Source organism: Lissotriton helveticus, chromosome 3_2 (genome assembly GCF_964261635.1).
Source record: "Lissotriton helveticus chromosome 3_2, aLisHel1.1, whole genome shotgun sequence".
Taxonomy (NCBI): domain Eukaryota; kingdom Metazoa; phylum Chordata; class Amphibia; order Caudata; family Salamandridae; genus Lissotriton; species Lissotriton helveticus.
The window spans coordinates 210,515,622-210,535,106 of NC_136062.1; the positions used below are offsets into that span (position 1 = coordinate 210,515,622).

A 19,485-nucleotide genomic window follows, 5' to 3' on the forward strand; every position below is an offset into this window, starting at 1 on the left:
TTGGCCAAAAGATGGGGGCCTGAGTAAAAATCTCTGTTTTGCCTCCTGGATCCCAATAATGACTGCTGTTTGCATTACTCTACACAAGTCCATGAAGTGACTGTGGCAGATCAACCAAGCTTTGAAGTGACACTTAGTACTTTGCTCACATCAAGTAGTCCAATACCATGTGTTACAGATTCAGCTAAACTTTACCTTTTAACATACCTCACGTTGCATGGGACTTGTAGTTTCATTTTTAACATTGTAAGAAAGGGTCCCAGTGTGTGAACTTGTTTTCCTGAAGCCAGGTAATGTTCACAGAAATCCATGGACTTGCTCATAGACTATACCTATATGATATTTGCGTGAGTAGGTCAGTGGTAGAAGTGGGCGGGGACGGAAGGGCACGGCGTGCCCCTACTTCTAGAAATTATTCCAGTCCGTTCCCCTACTTCTTGCTTTCAAAAAAGCATCCCGGGACGGCAAGAGTAGTTCTACCTAATAAAAACGATGACTTTTTTTTTTCAGCTTTCAGGGGCTGCTCGCACTTCTCTGTGAACTCCAGAGGCTGCAGCAGCCCCTCCCTGAGCTCTCACAGGCTGATGGCAGGCCCATTGTCATTACGATTGAGGCTGATTACCCCCTTTAGAATGACAATGCGCCCGCCATCTGCCTTTAGCATGTCATGTGCCACTGAGATTGGAGTTAATGATTACAGAGGAGCTTTCCCTGAAAGAGCGCTTCGACACCTCATTGGGGGTAGTAAGCACTATATAAATGCAATTACAATACAATGATTGTGTCATGTTATGTGAGAAGGCCTGAAAAAAATGCCTTTTCTGTGTATAGGGTTAATCTCATTTTTTTTCTCTGATCCACTGAAATGTTTTGCACTGTTCCTCAGGAAGGCAACCCAGTATAATCTAAAGAGACTGAGAAAAACAAAAAAAAACTATTTGTCTCAATCTCCTCGTAAAGGGCCTGTGTGCTGGGGAATCTCTCGTTGTGACGCTGGCTCTGACAATATGATCCCCCTTGACACCCATACGACCAACTTTTCATGACCTTCCATCACTCACAGCACAATTGGGGCAGGGCTTTAAGTGGGATGAAAAAACTGGGGGGGCTCTCAAAGGGACGTGGCCGATATAATTAAGGATGTGGCTTAAAACATTTATGCTAAAAATATGCGCTGCTCGACTTGTATTTTGCTGCTTCTGTTATTGCCTCCACATATATAATACAACAAGTAACATTACACCTACAACAAGCCAGGACTATTGGCTTTGTCAAAGGTTGTTGGTTGGAAAAGGTAAATATACTACATTCATACAACTATGGCTTTGCTGTATATAATATTGAAAATGCTTTAGTTTCCGATTGAAAATGCTTTAGTTTCCGATTGAGGCTGATTACCCCCTTTCGAAAAACAATGCGCCCGCCGTCTGCCTTTCGCATGTCATGTGCCAGTGAGATTGGAGTTAGTGATTACAGAGGAGCTTTCCCCAAACAGAGTACTGTGGGGAATTTGCCACCTTGTGTATCTTGTCAATGTTGTACACAGAGTGAACTGGGCAGGAGCAGTGATGGGACAGAAGAGGCGACAGGAAAGGAGAGGTAATAGGGCAGGAGAGGTGGCTGGGCAGGAGAAGTAACGGGCAGGAGAAGTGACAGGGCAGGAGAAGTAACAGGCAGGAGAAGTGACAGGCAGGAGAAGTAACAGATAGGAGAAGTGGCGGGGCAGGAGAGGTGACGTGTCAGGAGCAGTGATGGGACAGGAGAGGGGACAGGAAAGGAGAGTTGACGGGGCAGGAGAAGTGATGGGGCAGGAGAAGTGAAGAAGCAGGAGCGGTGATTAGGAATGGGCAGGAGCAGTGAACGGATATGGGCAGTGAACGGACAAGAGCAGTGAACGGGGCAGGAGTAGTGATGGGACAAGAGAAGTGATGGGGCTGGAGTGGTGATCGGGCAGGAGTGCTGACCGGACAGGAGCAGTGAACGAGCAGGAGCAGTGAACGGGCAGGAGCGGTGACGGGGCAGGAAATGTGACGAGGCAGGAAAAGTGACAGGCCAGGAGCAGTGACGGGGCACAAGAGGCAACAGGAAAGGAGAGGTGACTGGGCAGGAGAGGTAACTGGGCAGGAGAGGTGACCGGGCAGGAGAAGTGACAGGACAGGAGAGGTGACGAGGCAGGAGAGGTGACGGGGCAGGAGAGGTGACGGGGCAGGAGAGGTGACGGGGCAGGAGAGGTAACGGGGCAGGAGCGGTGAAAGGACAGGAGCAGTGAACGGGGCAGAAGCAGTGATGGTGCAGGAGCAGTGATGGGACAAGAGAAGTGATGGGGCTGGAGCTGTGATCGGGCAGGAGTGCTGACCGGACAGGAGCAGTGTTCCTCAGGAAGGCAACCCAGTACAATCTAAAGAGACTGAGAAAAACTATTTGTCTCAATCTCCTCGTAAAGGGCCTGTGTGCTGGGGAATCTCTCCTTGTGACGCTACAGTGGCTCTGACAATATGATCCCCCTTGACACCCATACGACCAACTTTTCATGACCTTCCATCACTCACAGCACAATTGGGGCAGGGCTTTAAGTGGGATGAAAAAACTGGGGGGGCTCTCAAAGGGACGTGGCCGATATAATTAAGGATGTGGCTTAAAACATTTATGCTAAAAATATGTGCCCAGCGTAATGTGCTGCCCTCCTTGTATTTTGCTGCTTCTGTTATTGCCTCCACATATATAATACAACAAGTAACATTACACCTACAACAAGCCAGGACTATTGGCTTTGTCAAAGGTTGTTGGTTGGAAAAGATAAATATACTACATTCATACAACTATGGCTTTGCTGTATATAATATTGAAAATGCTTTAGTTTCCGATTGAAAATGCTTTAGTTTCCGATTGAGGCTAATTACCCCCTTTCGAAAAACAATGCGCCCGCCGTCTGCCTTTCGCATGTCATGTGCCAGTGAGATTGGAGTTAGTGATTACAGAGGAGCTTTCCCCAAACAGAGTACTGTGGGGAATTTGCCACCTTGTGTATTTTGTCAATGTTGTACACAGAGTGAACTGGGCAGGAGCAGTGATGGGACAGAAAAGGCGACAGGAAAGGAGAGGTAATAGGGCAGGAGAGGTGACTGGGCAGGAGAAGTAACGGGCAGGAGGAGTGACAGGGCAGGAGAAAGAACAGGCAGGAGAAGTAACAGATAGGAGAAGTGGCGGGGCAAGAGAGGTGACGTGTCAGGAGCAGTGATGGGACAGGAGAGGGGACAGGAAAGGAGTTTTGACGGGGCAGGAGAAGTAATGGGGCAGGAGAAGTGAAGGGGCAGGAGCGGTGATTAGGAATGGGCAGGAGCAGTGAACGGATATGGGCAGTGAACGGGCAAGAGCAGTGAACGGGGCAGGAGTAGTGATGGGACAAGAGAAGTGATGGGGCTGGAGCGGTGATCGGGCAGGAGTGCTGACCGGACAGGAGCAGTGAACGAGCAGGAGCAGTGAACGGGCAGGAGCGGTGAGGGGGCAGGAACTGTGACGAGGCAGGAAAAGTGACAGGCCAGGAGCAGTGACGGGGCACAAGAGGCAACAGAAAAGGAGAGGTGACTGGGCAGGAGAGGTAACTGGGCAGGAGAGGTGACCGGGCAGGAGAAGTGACAGGACAGAAGAGGTGACGGGGCAGGAGAGGTGACGGGGCAGGAGAGGTGATGGGGCAGGAGAGGTGACGGGGCAGGAGAGAAGACGGGGCAGGAGAGGTGAAGTGGCAGGAGAGTTGATGGGCAGGAGAGGTGACGGGGCAGGAGAGGTGACGGGGCAGGAGAGGTAACGGGGCAGGAGCGGTGAAAGGCCAGGAACAGTGAACGGGGCAGGAGCAGTGACGGTGCAGGAGCAGTGATGGAACAAGAGAAGTGATGGGGCTGGAGCGGTGATCGGGCAGGAGTGCTGACCGGACAGGAGCAGTGAACGGGCAGGAGCGGTGACAGGACAGGAAATGTGACGAGGCAGGAAAAGTGACGGGCCAGGAGCAGTGATGGGGCACAAGAGGCAACAGGAAAGGAGAGGTGACTGGGCAGGAGAGGTAACTGGGCAGGAGAGGTGACCGGGCAAGAGAGGTGACAGGGCAGGAGTGGTGACGGGGCAGGAGAGGTGACGGGGCAGGAGAGGTGACGGGGCAGGAGAGGTGACGGGGCAGGAAGGATGGCGGGGCAGGAGGGATGACAGGGCAGGAGGGATGACGGGGCAGGAGAGGTGACGGGGCAGGAGAGGTGACGGGGCAGGAGAGGTGAGGGGGCAGGAGCGTTGAAAGGACAGGAGCAGTGAACGGGGCAGGAGCAGTGACGGGGCAGGAGCAGTGGCGGGGCAGGATCAGTGACAGGGCAGGAGCAGTGATGGGGCAGGAGAGGTGACAGGGCAGGAGAGGTGACAGGGCAGGAGAGGTGACTGGTAAGGAGAGGCAACAGGGCAGGAGAGGTAACTGGGCAGGAGAGGTGACTGGGCACAAGAAGTGACAGGCACGTGACATGACAGGTAGGTGATGTGATGGGCAGGAGAGGTGACGGGGCACTAGAAGTGACGAAGCATTAGAAGTAATGGGGCAGGAGTGGTAACCGGGCAGGAGCGGTGAGCGGACAGGAGCAGTGAACGGGGCAGGAGCAGTGAACCGGGCAGGAGCAGTGAACCGGGCAGGAGCAGTAAACAGGGCAGGAGCAGTGAACGGGGCAGTAGGAGTGAATGGGGCAGTAGGAGGGAATGGGGCAGTAGGAGTGAATGGGGCAGGGGCAGTGAATGAGGCAGGAGCAGTGAATGGGGCAGGAGCAGTGAATGGGGCAGGAGCAGTGAACGGGGCAGAAACAACGGTGCAGGAAAAGTGACAGGACAGGAGAAGTGACGGGCCAGGAGAAGTGACGGGACAGGAGAAGTGTCTGGGAATGAGAAGTGACGGGGAATGAGAAGTGACAGGGAAGGAGAGGCAACAGGGCAGGAGAGGTGACCGGGCAGGAGAAGTGACCGGGCAGGAGAAGTGACGGCTGGAGAAGTGACGGACTGGAGAAGTGACCGGCAGAAGAAGTGACGGGCAGGTGACATGACGGGCAGGTGACATGACGAGCAGGTGACGTGACAGGGCAGGAGAGGTGACGGGGGAGGAGGAGTAACAGGGCGGGAGAGGTGACGGGGCAGGAGAGGTGACGGGGCAGGAGAGGTGACAAAGCCGGAGAAGTGATGGGGCAGGAGCAGTGATTAGGCATGAGCAAGAGCGGTAACAAGGCAGGAGCGGTGAGCGGGGCAGGAGCGGTGAACGGGGCAGGAGCAGTGAACGGGGCAGGAGCAGTGAACGGGGCAGGAGCAGTGAACGGGGCAGGAGCAGTGAACGGGACAGGAGCAGTGAACGGGGCAGAAGCAGTGAACGGGGCAGAAGCAGTGAACGGGGCAGGTGTAGTGAACGGGGCAGGTGTAGTGAATGGGGCAGGTGTAGTGAACGGGGCAGGAGTAGTGAACGGGGCATTGTGAGAAGTTGGCCTGATATATGATGTCCACTATTCTAGTGGGCACCTTGCACCAGTCCAAACAACCCTTATGGTGACGGTTGTAAAGTCAACCTTATAGACCAGCTATCCTAGTGGTAGCATGGACAAAGCAGTTTTAGGCTAAAACTTCAGAGAGCATGTGAAGCCAGCTGTTTTAACATATATAATCCCTTGAATACCAAATGAAAGGACACCACACACGGTATATATCAAATATATATGTATTTATTACTAACACAACCCCTCTTCACTCTTTATGAGGTCAGAGTTCGAGATACAGCACAAGTTACTCAATAAGCATACTATAAGTTGCACAAATACAATTCTGCCCTAGGGGCCTCACTAACCATATACTAAATAAGTGGTATAAGAACCACTTCAGGAAAGGTGAGTAGGCCTAGGGCCTAGGAAATCGCTGGGGCTACACTGAGCAACCAAGGGATTGGAAGTAGGAGGCCCACGGGAAGCGTGTGCAGTGTCTAAACACACACGCAGGTTACCATAGAGTTTCAATGGGAACGTAAAAGTTACGAAGTAGTTGATTTTGGACACTTCCGGATGGACTACGGGAAAACCCTGTTAAACTAGGACACTTGGATAGTTAATACCCACGGGAGCACTGGAGTACTCGAGTTACCTCACCCAGGGAAGCCGGGTGCATAGGTGTTCTTTCGTGTCGGGTTTCGTCGCTGTTTCCTATGGAGAGCTGCAAGAAAGTGCTGCAGGCGACCAGGAGAAAAGTGTCCGGGTGGATCCAAGGGTAGATCAGAGTTGAGAAGAACCTGAAAGCAGAGGAGACAGAGTCTGGGTCACTAGTCAGTGACCAGGAAGGGACCAGGAAGGAACAAGGCGATGTCGAGATGCAATCAGGTGAAGAGGTGAAGCTTGTCTCTGCAGCCACGAGGACCAGGAGGCGTCGACGATGACCAGAAGCTGGAGTCGAGCTGTCCCATGACCTATCTAGCTGTTGGTGGTGTCGGTATCCAGATTGGACCCAACAAACCTTGGCAAATGCAATCCACGCAGGATGGGAAGATTGGCTTCAGTTCAGACCTGCAAGTCTGGGGAGCTTCTCCTTCACAGAGAAGCTGGAGCAAGCCCGGAGCAACCAGGCAAGCAGTGTAGTTTTACAAAGATGTCTTCAGAGGGCCTACTAGCCAACAGGCTAGCAACCGCTAAGACGCATTGAGCTGAAATACAGGCACAGGCCCCACGCGGCACTCGTGGAGTGTGGAGGGCTGAGCTTCGGTGCAAATGCTGCTCGGGTCTGGGGCTTCTCAAACCCTAATGCACAACTTCAAGGGTACCTCAGAAGCTGCACAGGTAGCAAAAAGCAGGTAGTCCAGGATATCCGGTCCCATGTCTCTCGTGTCCGCCACGGGTCACAGTTTTGCTGTGGATGTGGGTCGGAGTCAGAGAAGTCTGGAAGTCCAGTTCCTGCATTGCTAAGTCTTCGGGTTCTAGCGGGAGCATGGACAAAGCAAACCAGCAAGTTACTGTTGGTGCGTGTTTGCACAAGGTGGTCACTCCTTGACCACAGAGGAGATGTCAGTCTTCCAGTCTTCCAGTCTTTCAGTCTTCCGTCTTTCAGTCTTCCAGTCGATATGGAACGTCGAAGGTCCAAGAGCTTTGTTTCAGAGTTTCTTTCCAGGATAAATCTAAAGTCTCTAGACACTGCTCCTAACTTTATACTAAACTAAGGGGCTGGATCACCTGCTAGGTCCCTCCTATGGGTGGAACCTGGGAAGGGGATGGTTACACAACTTTCCGTTTGTCCAGTTTCACGCCAGAGCTGGGGCTGGAGTGCCCCAGCAACTGGTTTGAACCGGGCTAAGCATGGAGCACCTTGTGTGCCAACGGCAGCAACGAAAGGGTTAAGGTAACATGTTGTTCCTGCTTATATTTCACACGCTTTACATAAACCTGTATTCCCTATAAGTGTTTGCTTTTTCCTGAATTAAACCTCAAATAAACATGTTTATCCATTGCTTTAATTAAATAACGTTATAAGCTGTAACTGGTCAGTGAAATGCTAAATGTACTAAAAATTGGTATGTTTTGCTATTTCTAGCCACACCCCTGACTCCGCCCACTGATTCAATCTTTGGATATTCCTGCCCCCTGATTCTCCACCCACAGTTCCCCTACTTTTTATTTCCCACTTCGACCACTGGAGTAGGTACATTAATATAGCCTCCTCAACAACCAATAATGTTGATACGGTGCACTTTGATCAGTATTATTTTAAATCCTGTCTATTTACTTCAGATAAATATATACATCCATGTTAGTTTTTCAAACATGTCAATAAATCGGCGTTTTGGGGAAATATTTAATCGGTTTATTAAGAATCTTTCAGTTGATGTCAATGGGGTCTGAGGGCATATGTGACGCAGTGGCGTAGCAAAACTTGAGAGCCCTCCCCCCACCCCCCCTGCAAAGTAGATGGAACACCCCCGCTCCCCCGAACTCTTCCCCCCCTCCCCGTACTCCCAGGCTAGGTTACTGTGTTGAAGTGTGGGGCTGGAGCTAGGGGCCTTCTTCCGCACTGCGGGGGGCGATTATGCGCCAATTATGTGCCGGTGAACACATGAGGCAGTAAGAACACGTTTTAACGTCTCTCCACATATGCGATGATTTTACCGGGACACTGCCGTGCGCCCCAAACCGGGTGGTGTCTAGGACCTCGGAGGACAACTGCCCGCAGCCCTCCAAAACTTAACACAGACTTGTTGCTTATTCATTCAGAGCCAGGACAAACTAAGCGGGTAGTGAGAGAAACAGAGGAGAGAGGGAGAGGGAGACGAAGGGCGCGCTCCAATCCCTGCGCAGGACATCCTGGCAACGCGCAGAACACGCAAAGGAGACGGGAAAAAACGAAACCTTGTTCGACGCAGAAGCCCCTCCACTCAGAAGACATCCGCAGCAGCTTTGCCTCGCCACCGCTTCTAAAACATTCCGGGACTTTTTTCCACTTGTTGTTGGCGCTATAGAATTCTGCCCTTCTGACATGCCAACGGGAGATGCTGCTGCCAGGACAAGGCTGAGAGGGAAGAGCTAGTGTCAGAGAGAAACAATAGAGGAGAATACATCTATCCCAGGGAGGTAGAAAAGGGGGACGTCTGCCCCTGGAAGGAAGAAGAGGGGGGATCCATTCTGGGGAAGAAGTGTTATCCATCTTTCCACGAAAGGGCTATCTATTCTACATCCGAAGTAAAGGGGAGATCCAACCGTGTGAGCAAGAAGTTTGGTCTTCCTTCCAAAGGAACTTTGGGAAATCAGCAGGGAATTCACTGTTAGGACTGCTGAGAAGCTAGTGCAATGTCATCTCAGTGGGCACTGCAGACCTGCCTAGGCCTAGGGTTCCTCCTGTTGGTGCAGGGCCAGGAGGGCAATGTGGACAATGGTCGGTGGAGGCAGATGATCCAGTGGGAGAACAACGGTAGGCGATACAGTCTACTCAACAGTGGCTCCGAGTATGTGCCTGCCATGGGCCGGGCCAGGGACGAGACCCCATCCAGGGTCATGCTGGCAGACACTGCTACTGGACAAAGTCGAAGGGTGCCAGGGAACACAAGGCGGCAGGCTCCCACACTGCCAGTCCGCTCTGGGTCTGACACGGTGCGGGGACAGACGCGGCATCCATTTGGATTCGGTCAGGTGCCAGACAACTGGAGAGATGGGGCAACGAGAGAGAGTACCGGGGGCCAGCGTTTCAGGCCGTCTTTAGGACGTCAGCGCCAGACTGGTTCCTCCTCTTCTTCTTCTTCATCCTCATTCTCTAGGACCTCGATCGGCCAGCCGCCCTTCATGCAGCCGGCCTTCCCTCAACCACCATACTTCAACCAGTATGAAAGCTATGACCCCCAGGTTCCTCCAAGCTACGACGAGAGCTCGTCTTACTTCAGAACTGGGGGCAGTGCAGGTATCTATCCCGTCCCACCTCAGCCGCGGTTTGATGACTTTGGAGAAGATCAAGGTGGCTATAGAACCCAGGGGTTTTATCTTCCACAGGAGCAACCACAGGTGCCATACCGACCCCCTCCTCAACCACCGCAGCCTGCTGATGGACTGGATCGGCGTTACACCCACAGTCTTTTCCAGGGTGGTAGCACAGATGTGGCCCAGCCCAGGCAGGACCCGATTTTGGACCAGCAGACTGACCCTAGGTTTGGACAATACCAGCCAGTTGGGTATGGACCAGTTGAGCCATACGTGCCACCCCGTAACGTGGAGCCATATCCACCGTTCCGCACCCTGGATCCTTACCCTGTTGTACCAAGGCAAGACTCCTACCCCGTGGCCCCCAGGCAGGACCCGTACCCTGTCTTGCCAAGGCAAGAACCTTATCCGGTGGCGCCCAGACAGGAGCCTTATTTGCCAGCCAGGAGCCCAGAATTGGCTCAAGCTGGGCAGGATAATCAGGCAGCACAGCCGGCTAGAACCAACGTGGGCAGCGTCTTCAGGCCCAACCAAAATGGAAGGGGTAAGTTGTTAATTTCATTTCATTCATGGTGGCTGCTAGAAGGAATCCCTTCCCTCTGAAGATAGTGTCCCTCCTGTATACCACTATGAAAGTGGAGCCGTGAAGAGTCTGCAGGCCTGCGTAGAGGCTTTGCAGGTGAAAAGTGACCACATTATCTGCCCAAACTACTCAATATAATGTATAACTGTAACTCTCAAGGTCGAATCTGCACAGTATAGAGTTCGTGTCTCTCGCCAAGTCAACAGCTCACTATGCTGCTGACTAAGGTTTTTCTCTAGCGCGCGTTTTTAATTATTTACTTGCAGATATCACTTTAAGAAATGTATGTATACATCAAACCATAAGACCATGTGCAGCTGGTGCCTTACATAAATCGTCTTTAGGAAGCAGAGCATAACGGCACGCTCCAAAAGCAAGCTCGCACGCGCCCAGGTAAACAGCGTTCCAGGGGAGCTCCTGACGTCATCGAGAGGGGGGAGGCTGGGGTTTGTTCTGGAACTTAATGCGGAGGTAGCGTGTTTGAGTAGGGGTTTGGCTAGGTAGGAGTTTACTCTGAAATCTAGGCAGTGGCTGTTATGGTACAGATGTGCAAGAATGGCGAAGAACGTACATTAGTGTATTCCCTGCTGCAGGTGGCTAGGGAGGACCACCCCCTTAGGCTATCGTTAGGAGTCGCCGGTAATCCCAGCGTTGCCTGTAACATAAATGACTGCCCCTACCGGCCGGGTTTACAAGAATACATTTACGAAAACATACATCCCTGAGCCAAAGCTTCATGCAAAGTGTTTGCCGCCCTTATGTGCATGGACATTCTCTCAAGTTTCCATAGTTCGTGTTCGGACAGTTTATCCAGTGCAGATTATATGCCGATGCATTCTGGTACTTGTAGTCCTGAGATTTAATGCATAAAACATGACTGCAAGTGCCTGAATGCAAAGAAAAAGGGGCTTGATCGCTCCTCACACATGGAATTGAGAAATATGAGCGCTCTGCAACCCATTCCGAAGTTGAATGGAGTAGGCCCTCACTCAGAAGCTGTGAATGTCTGCCACTGACAGGCCATTCACCTCACAGTATATTCTACCTTATTGCATTGGGTATGACCACCTCAGAGGCATGACATTTCTTTCAGTAAGAAACCTTCACATCGCAAGGTATTCAATCAATTAATCAATCAGCGGATTTGTAGAGCGCGCTACTCACCTGTGAGGGTCTCAAGGCGCTGGGAGTAGGGGTGGGGGGGCGATCGGGTCTTAATTCAGTGTTTTTACAAGCAATTTATTCAGGGTGCTTGTCTAGCTGAAAAATTTAATATATGTAGATCATGGAATAGTACTTTGAAAACTACAGGGGCAAAGAGTTTTTTTTTAACTCAAAAGCCTTTCTTAATACCAGAGCCTATTGCAGTGCCTTCTCACCTTAGAGGAAGAGCGATTTACCCACTGACAATGCACCCTCGGGACCAGAGCCTAGTGCACTGTGCCTGCTCCGGATGTATGACATTACAACGCATGCTCTTACCACGCATGCCTTTACAACGCTGTTTTTACAACGCATGCCTTTACAACGCATAGTGCTTTGGGGCGCTGGATAGTGAATAGTTTAATTTACTATTCCAACTCCAGTCCCCGTGGATAGTAGGGAAGGTGTTGGATAGTAAATTAAACCTATTCCCTATCCTAGAGCGCCCACCAGCGCAATGCGTTGTAATGGTTTGCGTTGTAAAAGTTGCGCCGTAAAGGCACTGTGTGGTAAAAGTTGTGTTGTAAAGGATGTTTCCCTGCCTGCGCACCACAGAAGTGGTGCGCAAACACACTGCAGACAACGGGCAGTAAGAGTGTAGCACAGAGTGCCTGCATACCCTGAGGCCGCAAGCCACCCTGAATAGCAGAGTTTAGTACAGTGCTTACACCTAGAGCCAGGGGGCTCAGTCAGTAACACTTTATCCTCAGCGTCATAGCTCAGTGGGTACAGTCACTCACCGCCTAAAAGATTGTCTTTTCAACTAATGCAAAACTCTACACCCTACAGGAGGGTAGCCTATCTCGTTAACACCTCCCACCCGAGCATTTAGGACTAGTGCAGGGATTTGCACACATGGAAAGCATAGTGAGTGCTCCTTACTACCAAACCATTGATTGCTTACTGGAAAAGCTGGTAAGCCTGAGGCTCTAAGAAAGCTCTGTGGACTAAGGCATCTGTAGCAGCGATCTGTGAGTAACCTGAAGGTCACAGGTTTAGATTATAAGAGGTCCATTGTTCCAAGGTCTATGAAGTGAGTGCCATTCAATTATTTAATGAGAATCACTTGTTATCAGTACATTGAAAACGTTCATGTTGTAGAGCGTGTGATATAAGTTGTGTAATTATTATTATGGCAACTTTTGTAACCAGTTTACTGCGCCACTGTGATGCTAGGCTCCAAGGTGCTTACCTTGCAAGAGGATTGTCAGCCCATAAGGAGCTGCAATTCCTGGAGGGTGGAAGCATAGACCAGAGCCAGTCTTGGGTGAATAAATATCACACGCCCTGTCAATATTCAATTCAATAGAGACTTTATTTGGTTATATTTCACACCATAAAAGTTCACATGTATACAATACAATTGAAAACATTGTTCATAAAATTACAATAATTCATAGTCACATACAAGAATCATATTACACGTGGCCCATTGACAATTAATTGTTCCAGATACATAGTAAAGTGCAGATGGTAAATACATCATCACTGGTCTAAGGAATTCCTTAATTTGACGGTTAATTTTAAAAATTCTATAACCTGTAAGACACTATCACTGTACAAAAGCTGTAAATAGAGAAAGGCAGGTTTGATTTGATTAAAATTAAGTTTCCTTAAAAGTTCAACAAGATAAAGTTTGCGGGGATATTCATAAAACCTACATAAAAAACATAAAATGCAGCATGTCCTGAGGAGACTTCCCGTCGCAGCCACAGGGTGCTGTAACCTTATTAAAAGTGTCTGACTTCGGTCGAATTAAAAGATGATGGAAGATGTCAAATCTAAACCTAGTCAACAAGAATTTCTCATGAGAGGTGAAACTACTCATTAAGTATGGCTCCATGCTTTCACAAGTTTTTAACATCACATATTTCCTAATTCTTGGTTTCATAAGCTCCTCACTTTCCCTTGGAGCCAGCTTGTCCTTATAGAAGGCTTGTTTGATTGCTGTTATATCCCCCTTTACAATTCCGCTAGGATTTTCAAACAAATTCAGACGACCTAGCCTGGAAAAGCAGGTTTTCAGATATTTTAACCAGGGGACACACGTGTTTGTTCTGAGATATAAGATCTCTTACAATCAAATGGGTTAGAGGTATGTCCTGATTTATCCACAGTTTCACCCAACAAGTTAAGGGCCTTAAGGAAAAAATATCACTTAGATACTGGATTCCCAGTTCTTCATGTACTGCCATGTTGGGTGTACTGGTGGGGACACAAAGTAAACGTTTTAGGAAATTGTTTTCAACAACCTGCAACTGTTCTCCAGCCACATATCCCCAAAGTTCACTACCATAAGCAGCCGTAGCAACAGATTTGGCATTATAAAGCTTAATCATTGCGTTGGTTGGCTTCTTACCCAGTTTTGTCGCAAAGTTAAAAACAGAAGCATTAGCCCTTACCAGTTCAACTTACTTATTAGCCAGGTGGGGACCCCAGCTAAGCTTGGTATCAAACAAGACACCAAGATATGAGAATGTTTCTGTGGCTGGTATTGGGACATCATCCAATTTAAAAATAAAATTATTTTTAGGTTTATGGCCAACATGCATAATGTATGATTTGGAATTGTTGACCAATAGATTACGGTCTGACATAAAAGTATTAAAAGCATTTAAAAGCGCCTGGAGTCCTTTCTCCGTTCTTGAAATTAAAACCGCATCATCTGCGTATAAAAGAACTGGAATACCCCGCCTGCCAACTCTGGGGCAGTCTGCCTGTACTTTCTGTAGGTAATCATCTAAATCGTTAATATACAGATTAAAAAGGAAGGGGGCAAGAATACAGCCCTGACGCACTCCCTTCTTAATGTCAAAATTACCAGTGGTGTCCCCATTTACAGAATATCTGACATTAGCACTGGTATTACTGTGCATGTCCACCAGGAAGTCGACTATCCCTGTGTCCACACCTTTCTCCCTCATGGACCTCCAGAGCCCCCCCCCCCCCTGTTAACACAGTCGAAGGCTGAAGAAAGGTCCATGAAGGCAAGATGGACAGTTCCCCTCTGTATGATGGTATATTTGCTCAGTACAAGGAAGAGGTTAAGGCACTGAGTTATGGTGGAGCGCCCCCCACAGAAACCATACTGAGAGATCGACATGATGTTATTTTCAGTCGCCCAGCATGTAATTCTCTGTAGTAGAATTCTCCCCATAATTTTGACCATGGAGTCAATTAAGGAAATTGGCCGGTAGCAATGTGGACTGCCCTTATCTCCTTTTTTAAATACGGGAACAATCGTTGATAGTCCCCAGGAGATAGGACAGCCCACTTTGGTAGCTGCATTAAATACTGCAGCCAGGATGGGCGCCCAGAAGTGTGGGTCAGACTTATACAGGTCTGGGGGGATCCCATCAGGCCCTGGGGCTTTTCTAGCAGTAAGCCCTTCAATGGCCTCCATAACTTCTCCATTAGTAAACCTAATAACACCTCCCCTAGCATCAAGCAATTTCTCAGTTGTTACAGGTAACCCAGAAGAGTACAATTGTTTAAAGTGCAGTTCCCACTCTTCCTTGGTAATGCAACAGTCCAGACCATTACCCGGGTCTTCTGCCAGGAATGTTTTTTTTATTATTGTCCAAAACCTGGTGCTTGATTTTAAGGTAGAGGGGTCAAGTAACTCGTTCCACGCTTCTACTCTTAATGACTCCTTATGAGATTTAAGAATGGACTTATATTCTCTGCGACACAATTTAACATTATCCTGCACTCTCGGAATTGCTGCCAGTGCTAACCTGAGGTTACGAGCAGCTTTAGAGCAATCATGATTGAACCATCTTGGCCCACGTTTTTCCACACTCGTCTTTGATGGAACCAACATCAATTCTGACACCTTCTCTGACAGATTTTGATAAGCAGTAAGAACCCGTCGTTGGTCTGCCCCCACCTGAGTGCAGTTCACGATATCCTCCGTACATGTATCTACAATGTTTTTGTACAATAATTCTGGAGTCACCATTGACCAGTTGAGTCGTCGCCTCCTATCTGTGGTACCCAGCCTCCCGAAGTTACATATCTGTCTTTCCTTAGTAAACCAAGGTCCCTTCAAATGGATTGTTAGAGGATTATGGTCATTGAATTCGCTTGGGACAATATCAAACGAATCCAGAAAAGGCAGCAGTATCGTTGACAATAGCATGTGGTCAATAAAGGTGCCCCTCCCATGCCCCTTGAAGGTGGGAGTATCAAAACATTTAAATGGATCCCTGAGTGTCATGGCCAGGGAGAGGTCCAGGTTATCTAGGAGAGCATTACATAATTCCCCAGCCATTGTGTGATCCAAGTGGAGTCCCTCCATACGCTCACATCTTAAATCATTTATGCATTTGTTTAGAGGATCTCCACACAAGTGGACATTGAAATCCCCCATAATCATAAGGTTATGATTAAAATCCTTTAGAGAGGAAGTGAGAAAAGCATGCAGGACAGATACGGAGTTAGATACTGGGGTGACATTGACAGCATTATAAAAGTTCACTAGACATACTCGACAATGTTCCCCATGTAAAACCAGACCCATCATACCAAGATCATTTGCATCAATTCTACTGATTTTACAAGTAACAAGAATAGAAACAAAAATCACCAGTCCACCCTTAGGTCTGCCTCTTAATGATGGTGTGGCCGGGACATAGTAGGCCTTGTACCCTTCTAGAAAAAGATCACATTCGACCAACCATGTCTCTTGTAGGCAGATAACCTTAAATTGCTTAATGTAGTTGACCCAATTTATGTCTGCCATTTTTGCAGCCAACCCCACAATATTCCACGAGATAACATTGCTACCACAGTTTTTATCCTGTGAGTTCAAAATGGGTACCAATTCATCTGAGATTGGGATGCCCTGACCCACAGGTATCTCATGTCAGTCACACATGTCCAGGCCAGATAGGAGGTCGTACCTGTTCTGTGTATTGATGTTAAATCCAAGCTTAGGTTGGCACATGAAATTAAGACTATTCTGTGTGTTGGTGATGTTTCCACATCCCCTCGGGTTAGCAATATTATACTGAAAGCGGTTGTCCATGACCTGGGTCTGAGTTTCAGCCACTGGGCTAAACAGCCTTTGTTGGGGGGAGTTATGGCAGAGATGAGCATAGAAGTACCCCAAAGGTCGGACACAAATACTGCTCTCGTTATATATCAATGACGAAGCTCTTAAGAGAGCGGTGGCCACATGTTGGGGATGTTTAAAGTTCACAACAATGCAGTCACCGCTTCCCATTTTTTTCGATGGGCCCACCCAATTCACCCTCCTGACTGCCACTATCTGATCAGAATATGCAATTGGGAAGCCACAGTTTTTATTAAGCCATGACACTGTTTTGTTTTTAAGTGAGGCATGGGATTCGTCATTGGGTGAGGCAGGATGAGTACCGCAGGGTGGGACATTTGTTAAGACTAGCACAAATGGCGCACAATCAGGCGGTAGGTTGAGATAGCGTTTACTCCTCTGCGTCCTACTATCAGTTCCCTGTCTTAAAACAGGGTTAGGCTGAACCCGTGGAACCACTGTTACTTGGGTGGCTGGTGTGGTTGCTTTTGTTGGTGCCCTACTCACAGTGGTAGGTACAGCAGTCGTATTAATAAAATTCGACTGAGTTTTTCCCCGGGCCCTCCCTGGCTGTCTGTCTTCCCCAGAGTTATCCCTTAATCCAGTAGCTGCAGCCTGGAACGAAGATACCAGACCTCCACGCCCTGTCCTTTTTCATGTGGTATCCTTCCACATGTCTCCCTGTGGCACATGCAAGACACCCATCATTCAAGGACCTTCCAGCTCATCCAGTGAACATGCTCTTATCATACATGATGTTACTTCTCAGAACCCCTCACACTCTGAGCGCTCTGGGGAACAACACAGGGTCTAGTACAGCCAGAGGAACTAGCTTCCGCCCTTTACCACGGTTGTCTGCTCTTGGGCACACCAATCAATCTCCTTAGGTCCCACTTCCATTCAATGTCAGTTTTGGGTGCACTGGTAAACAGGCTGCATGCCACTAGATTAAAATACATGTCTATTCTGTTCATCCTTACACTGCCTGGAAACAATTCTGTTTGAGGTGTCACGCCACACAAGCCTCCTCGTCACACTCTGCCATTCTTTGACACAACAGCACAAGTCACCTTGCATTTCCTAATTTCCACACACACAATCTTGTGAAAGAAATAACGTATTCCATAGGAATGATTTCTCGCCGGACTGTGCCACCACAGCTTTTCTTCAGTGGTGCATTATTTTATTCTTCCTAAACCCATATTCCTTAAGGACTTTGGGGCATATTATCAAAGAATAACGATAAACATCGCTTAGCGCGTTTCTGTATATCGCCGTCTATCGCATGGATTACATCGCCGTGTCAGTGGCGTATTATCAACGCTTTGCTAACAGGCGATATAATTCCAGCGATAGAGGACAAAAATGAGAAATAGCATGTGATATCCAGCGAAGATTTCACAGCGCTATGGGGCTGCTTGCTCATAGGGTAGTGTGGACCTAAACATACAATCCACCTCCCATTATTAGTATGGCTAAGTCAAATAAAAATCAGACGTTAAATTCCAGCGATAAACGCGGTTAGCGGTTTTATGTAGTTGATGAATCAATGACAAACGATTGGCTAAGTAAGAAGCGGTCCGGTAACAGAGGGTGACACGCAGGTATCAAGTGGGTGCCTGGCGATGTGGGCAGTGTGCCAATTTCGCCACCACCCCCTCCTTAGGCCCATGGTGTGAGGATCACTCACATCAAACGTGCAAATCGGTTTCTCAAAATTAAATAGAGCAACCATCCATTTTTCTGATTGCAAATTTTTTACACTTTTTCACTTTCACGTCCTCAGGTCAGGGTGGGCCTTAGCGCGCCCATACTGCCGACGTTTAGCTCCTAGGTCCTGACGAATGCCAGGTAACTGACACCATAATGGCAGAAACATGTTGACCCCACTTAAGAGGAAGTAGCTGGACAATTTATTAAGCTCCCTTCCCACATCATGCTTTTAATGTGTCTGATTGGCCACTCAATAAAACTTTTTGTGACACAATCTAGACATTAAAAAAAAATCACATAGTCACCCCTTCACTCTTCACAATACAAAAAACCAGCTCCGCAGTAATTCTGGCGTCGAAGCACACCGGGGAGGCACTCGGCCTCTCCTGGTGGGGCCCAATGATGAAGCATGTCACCAACTAGGTTAGTGAGTGAGGGCCTTCTATATAAATCTAAGAAGATTTATTTATATTTTTCCCAAACTCCCTTTCTTGTTGTTGAAGTAGTCACACTCTTTTGTTGTTTACACTAAGTAAGAAGGAAGCCAACTTTTTGGAGAATACAAACCCAGTCATCCCCTATTTCTACACGATGCCAAAGATCCACAAAACCCTAGACAAACCTCCTTGAAGACCCATAGTGTCACGGATAGGGTCTATTTTAGAGCCACTAACTAAGTTTGCTGACACCTTTCTACGTCCCATAATACAGACACCTATTTTCAGGACACAAAAGCGGTCCTCTGCTTACTAAAAGATCTCTCTTTTGACCCCACATCCAACATAATTATTGGCCTGGATGTGGAGAGTCTTTATACTAGCCTCCCACATAAAGAGACACTTGAGATCCTAGAAGAATTACTTTTTGAGAACCATTGGGAGTACCATACCCCACGACATGTGGTCCTGGAATGTTGCAGACTGGCACTAACTGAAAATTTCTTCAGGTTTGAAGAAAATCTATACCACCAACAGCATGGTACGAGTATGGGGAGCACTTTTGCGCCGAGTGTGGCCGGGCTGTACATGCACCATCTAGAAAAGCATAAGATACTACACAGCAATAACCCCCATATACATCATGTACAATTGTGGAAAAGGTACATAGATGATGTACTACTGATCCGGAAGGGCACAGAGACAGAAGTACCGGATTTTGTGGTTTGGTTTAACCAACAAGACCCATATCTAAAATGTACATACACAATGAGCAGGTCACATCTGGTTTTCCTTGATCTCAACATACTAACGCGAGAAGAAACCCTAGCTACCACGACTCATTTCAAGCCCACTGCCAGTATCTGTCTTCTCATCTATGACAGCTTCCACCCAAGGCACCTAAAAGAAAACCTCCCATTTAGGCAATTTTTACGCTTAAGGAGGAATTGCAGTGACAGGATGGATAGTAGAGTTTTCTTCTACGATATATGGAAGGATCCATAATAATTCTTGTATGGCCAGCCAAGAGAATAATATAGGATACGG

At 48.4% G+C, this 19,485-nt stretch overlaps 1 protein-coding gene across 1 annotated transcript in view; it reads left to right on the forward strand.

The window, feature by feature from the left end:
- The first annotated feature begins 8,230 nt into the window (after positions 1–8,230).
- The window catches only part of LOXL1 (lysyl oxidase like 1), a 262,514-nt gene continuing 251,259 nt past the window's right edge, over positions 8,231–19,485 (forward strand). The window contains exon 1 of the mRNA XM_078685062.1: positions 8,231–9,990. Within this exon, the coding sequence (XP_078541188.1) occupies positions 8,826–9,990 (1,165 nt within the window). The 5' untranslated portion in view covers positions 8,231–8,825. The remainder of the gene's footprint in view (positions 9,991–19,485) is intronic.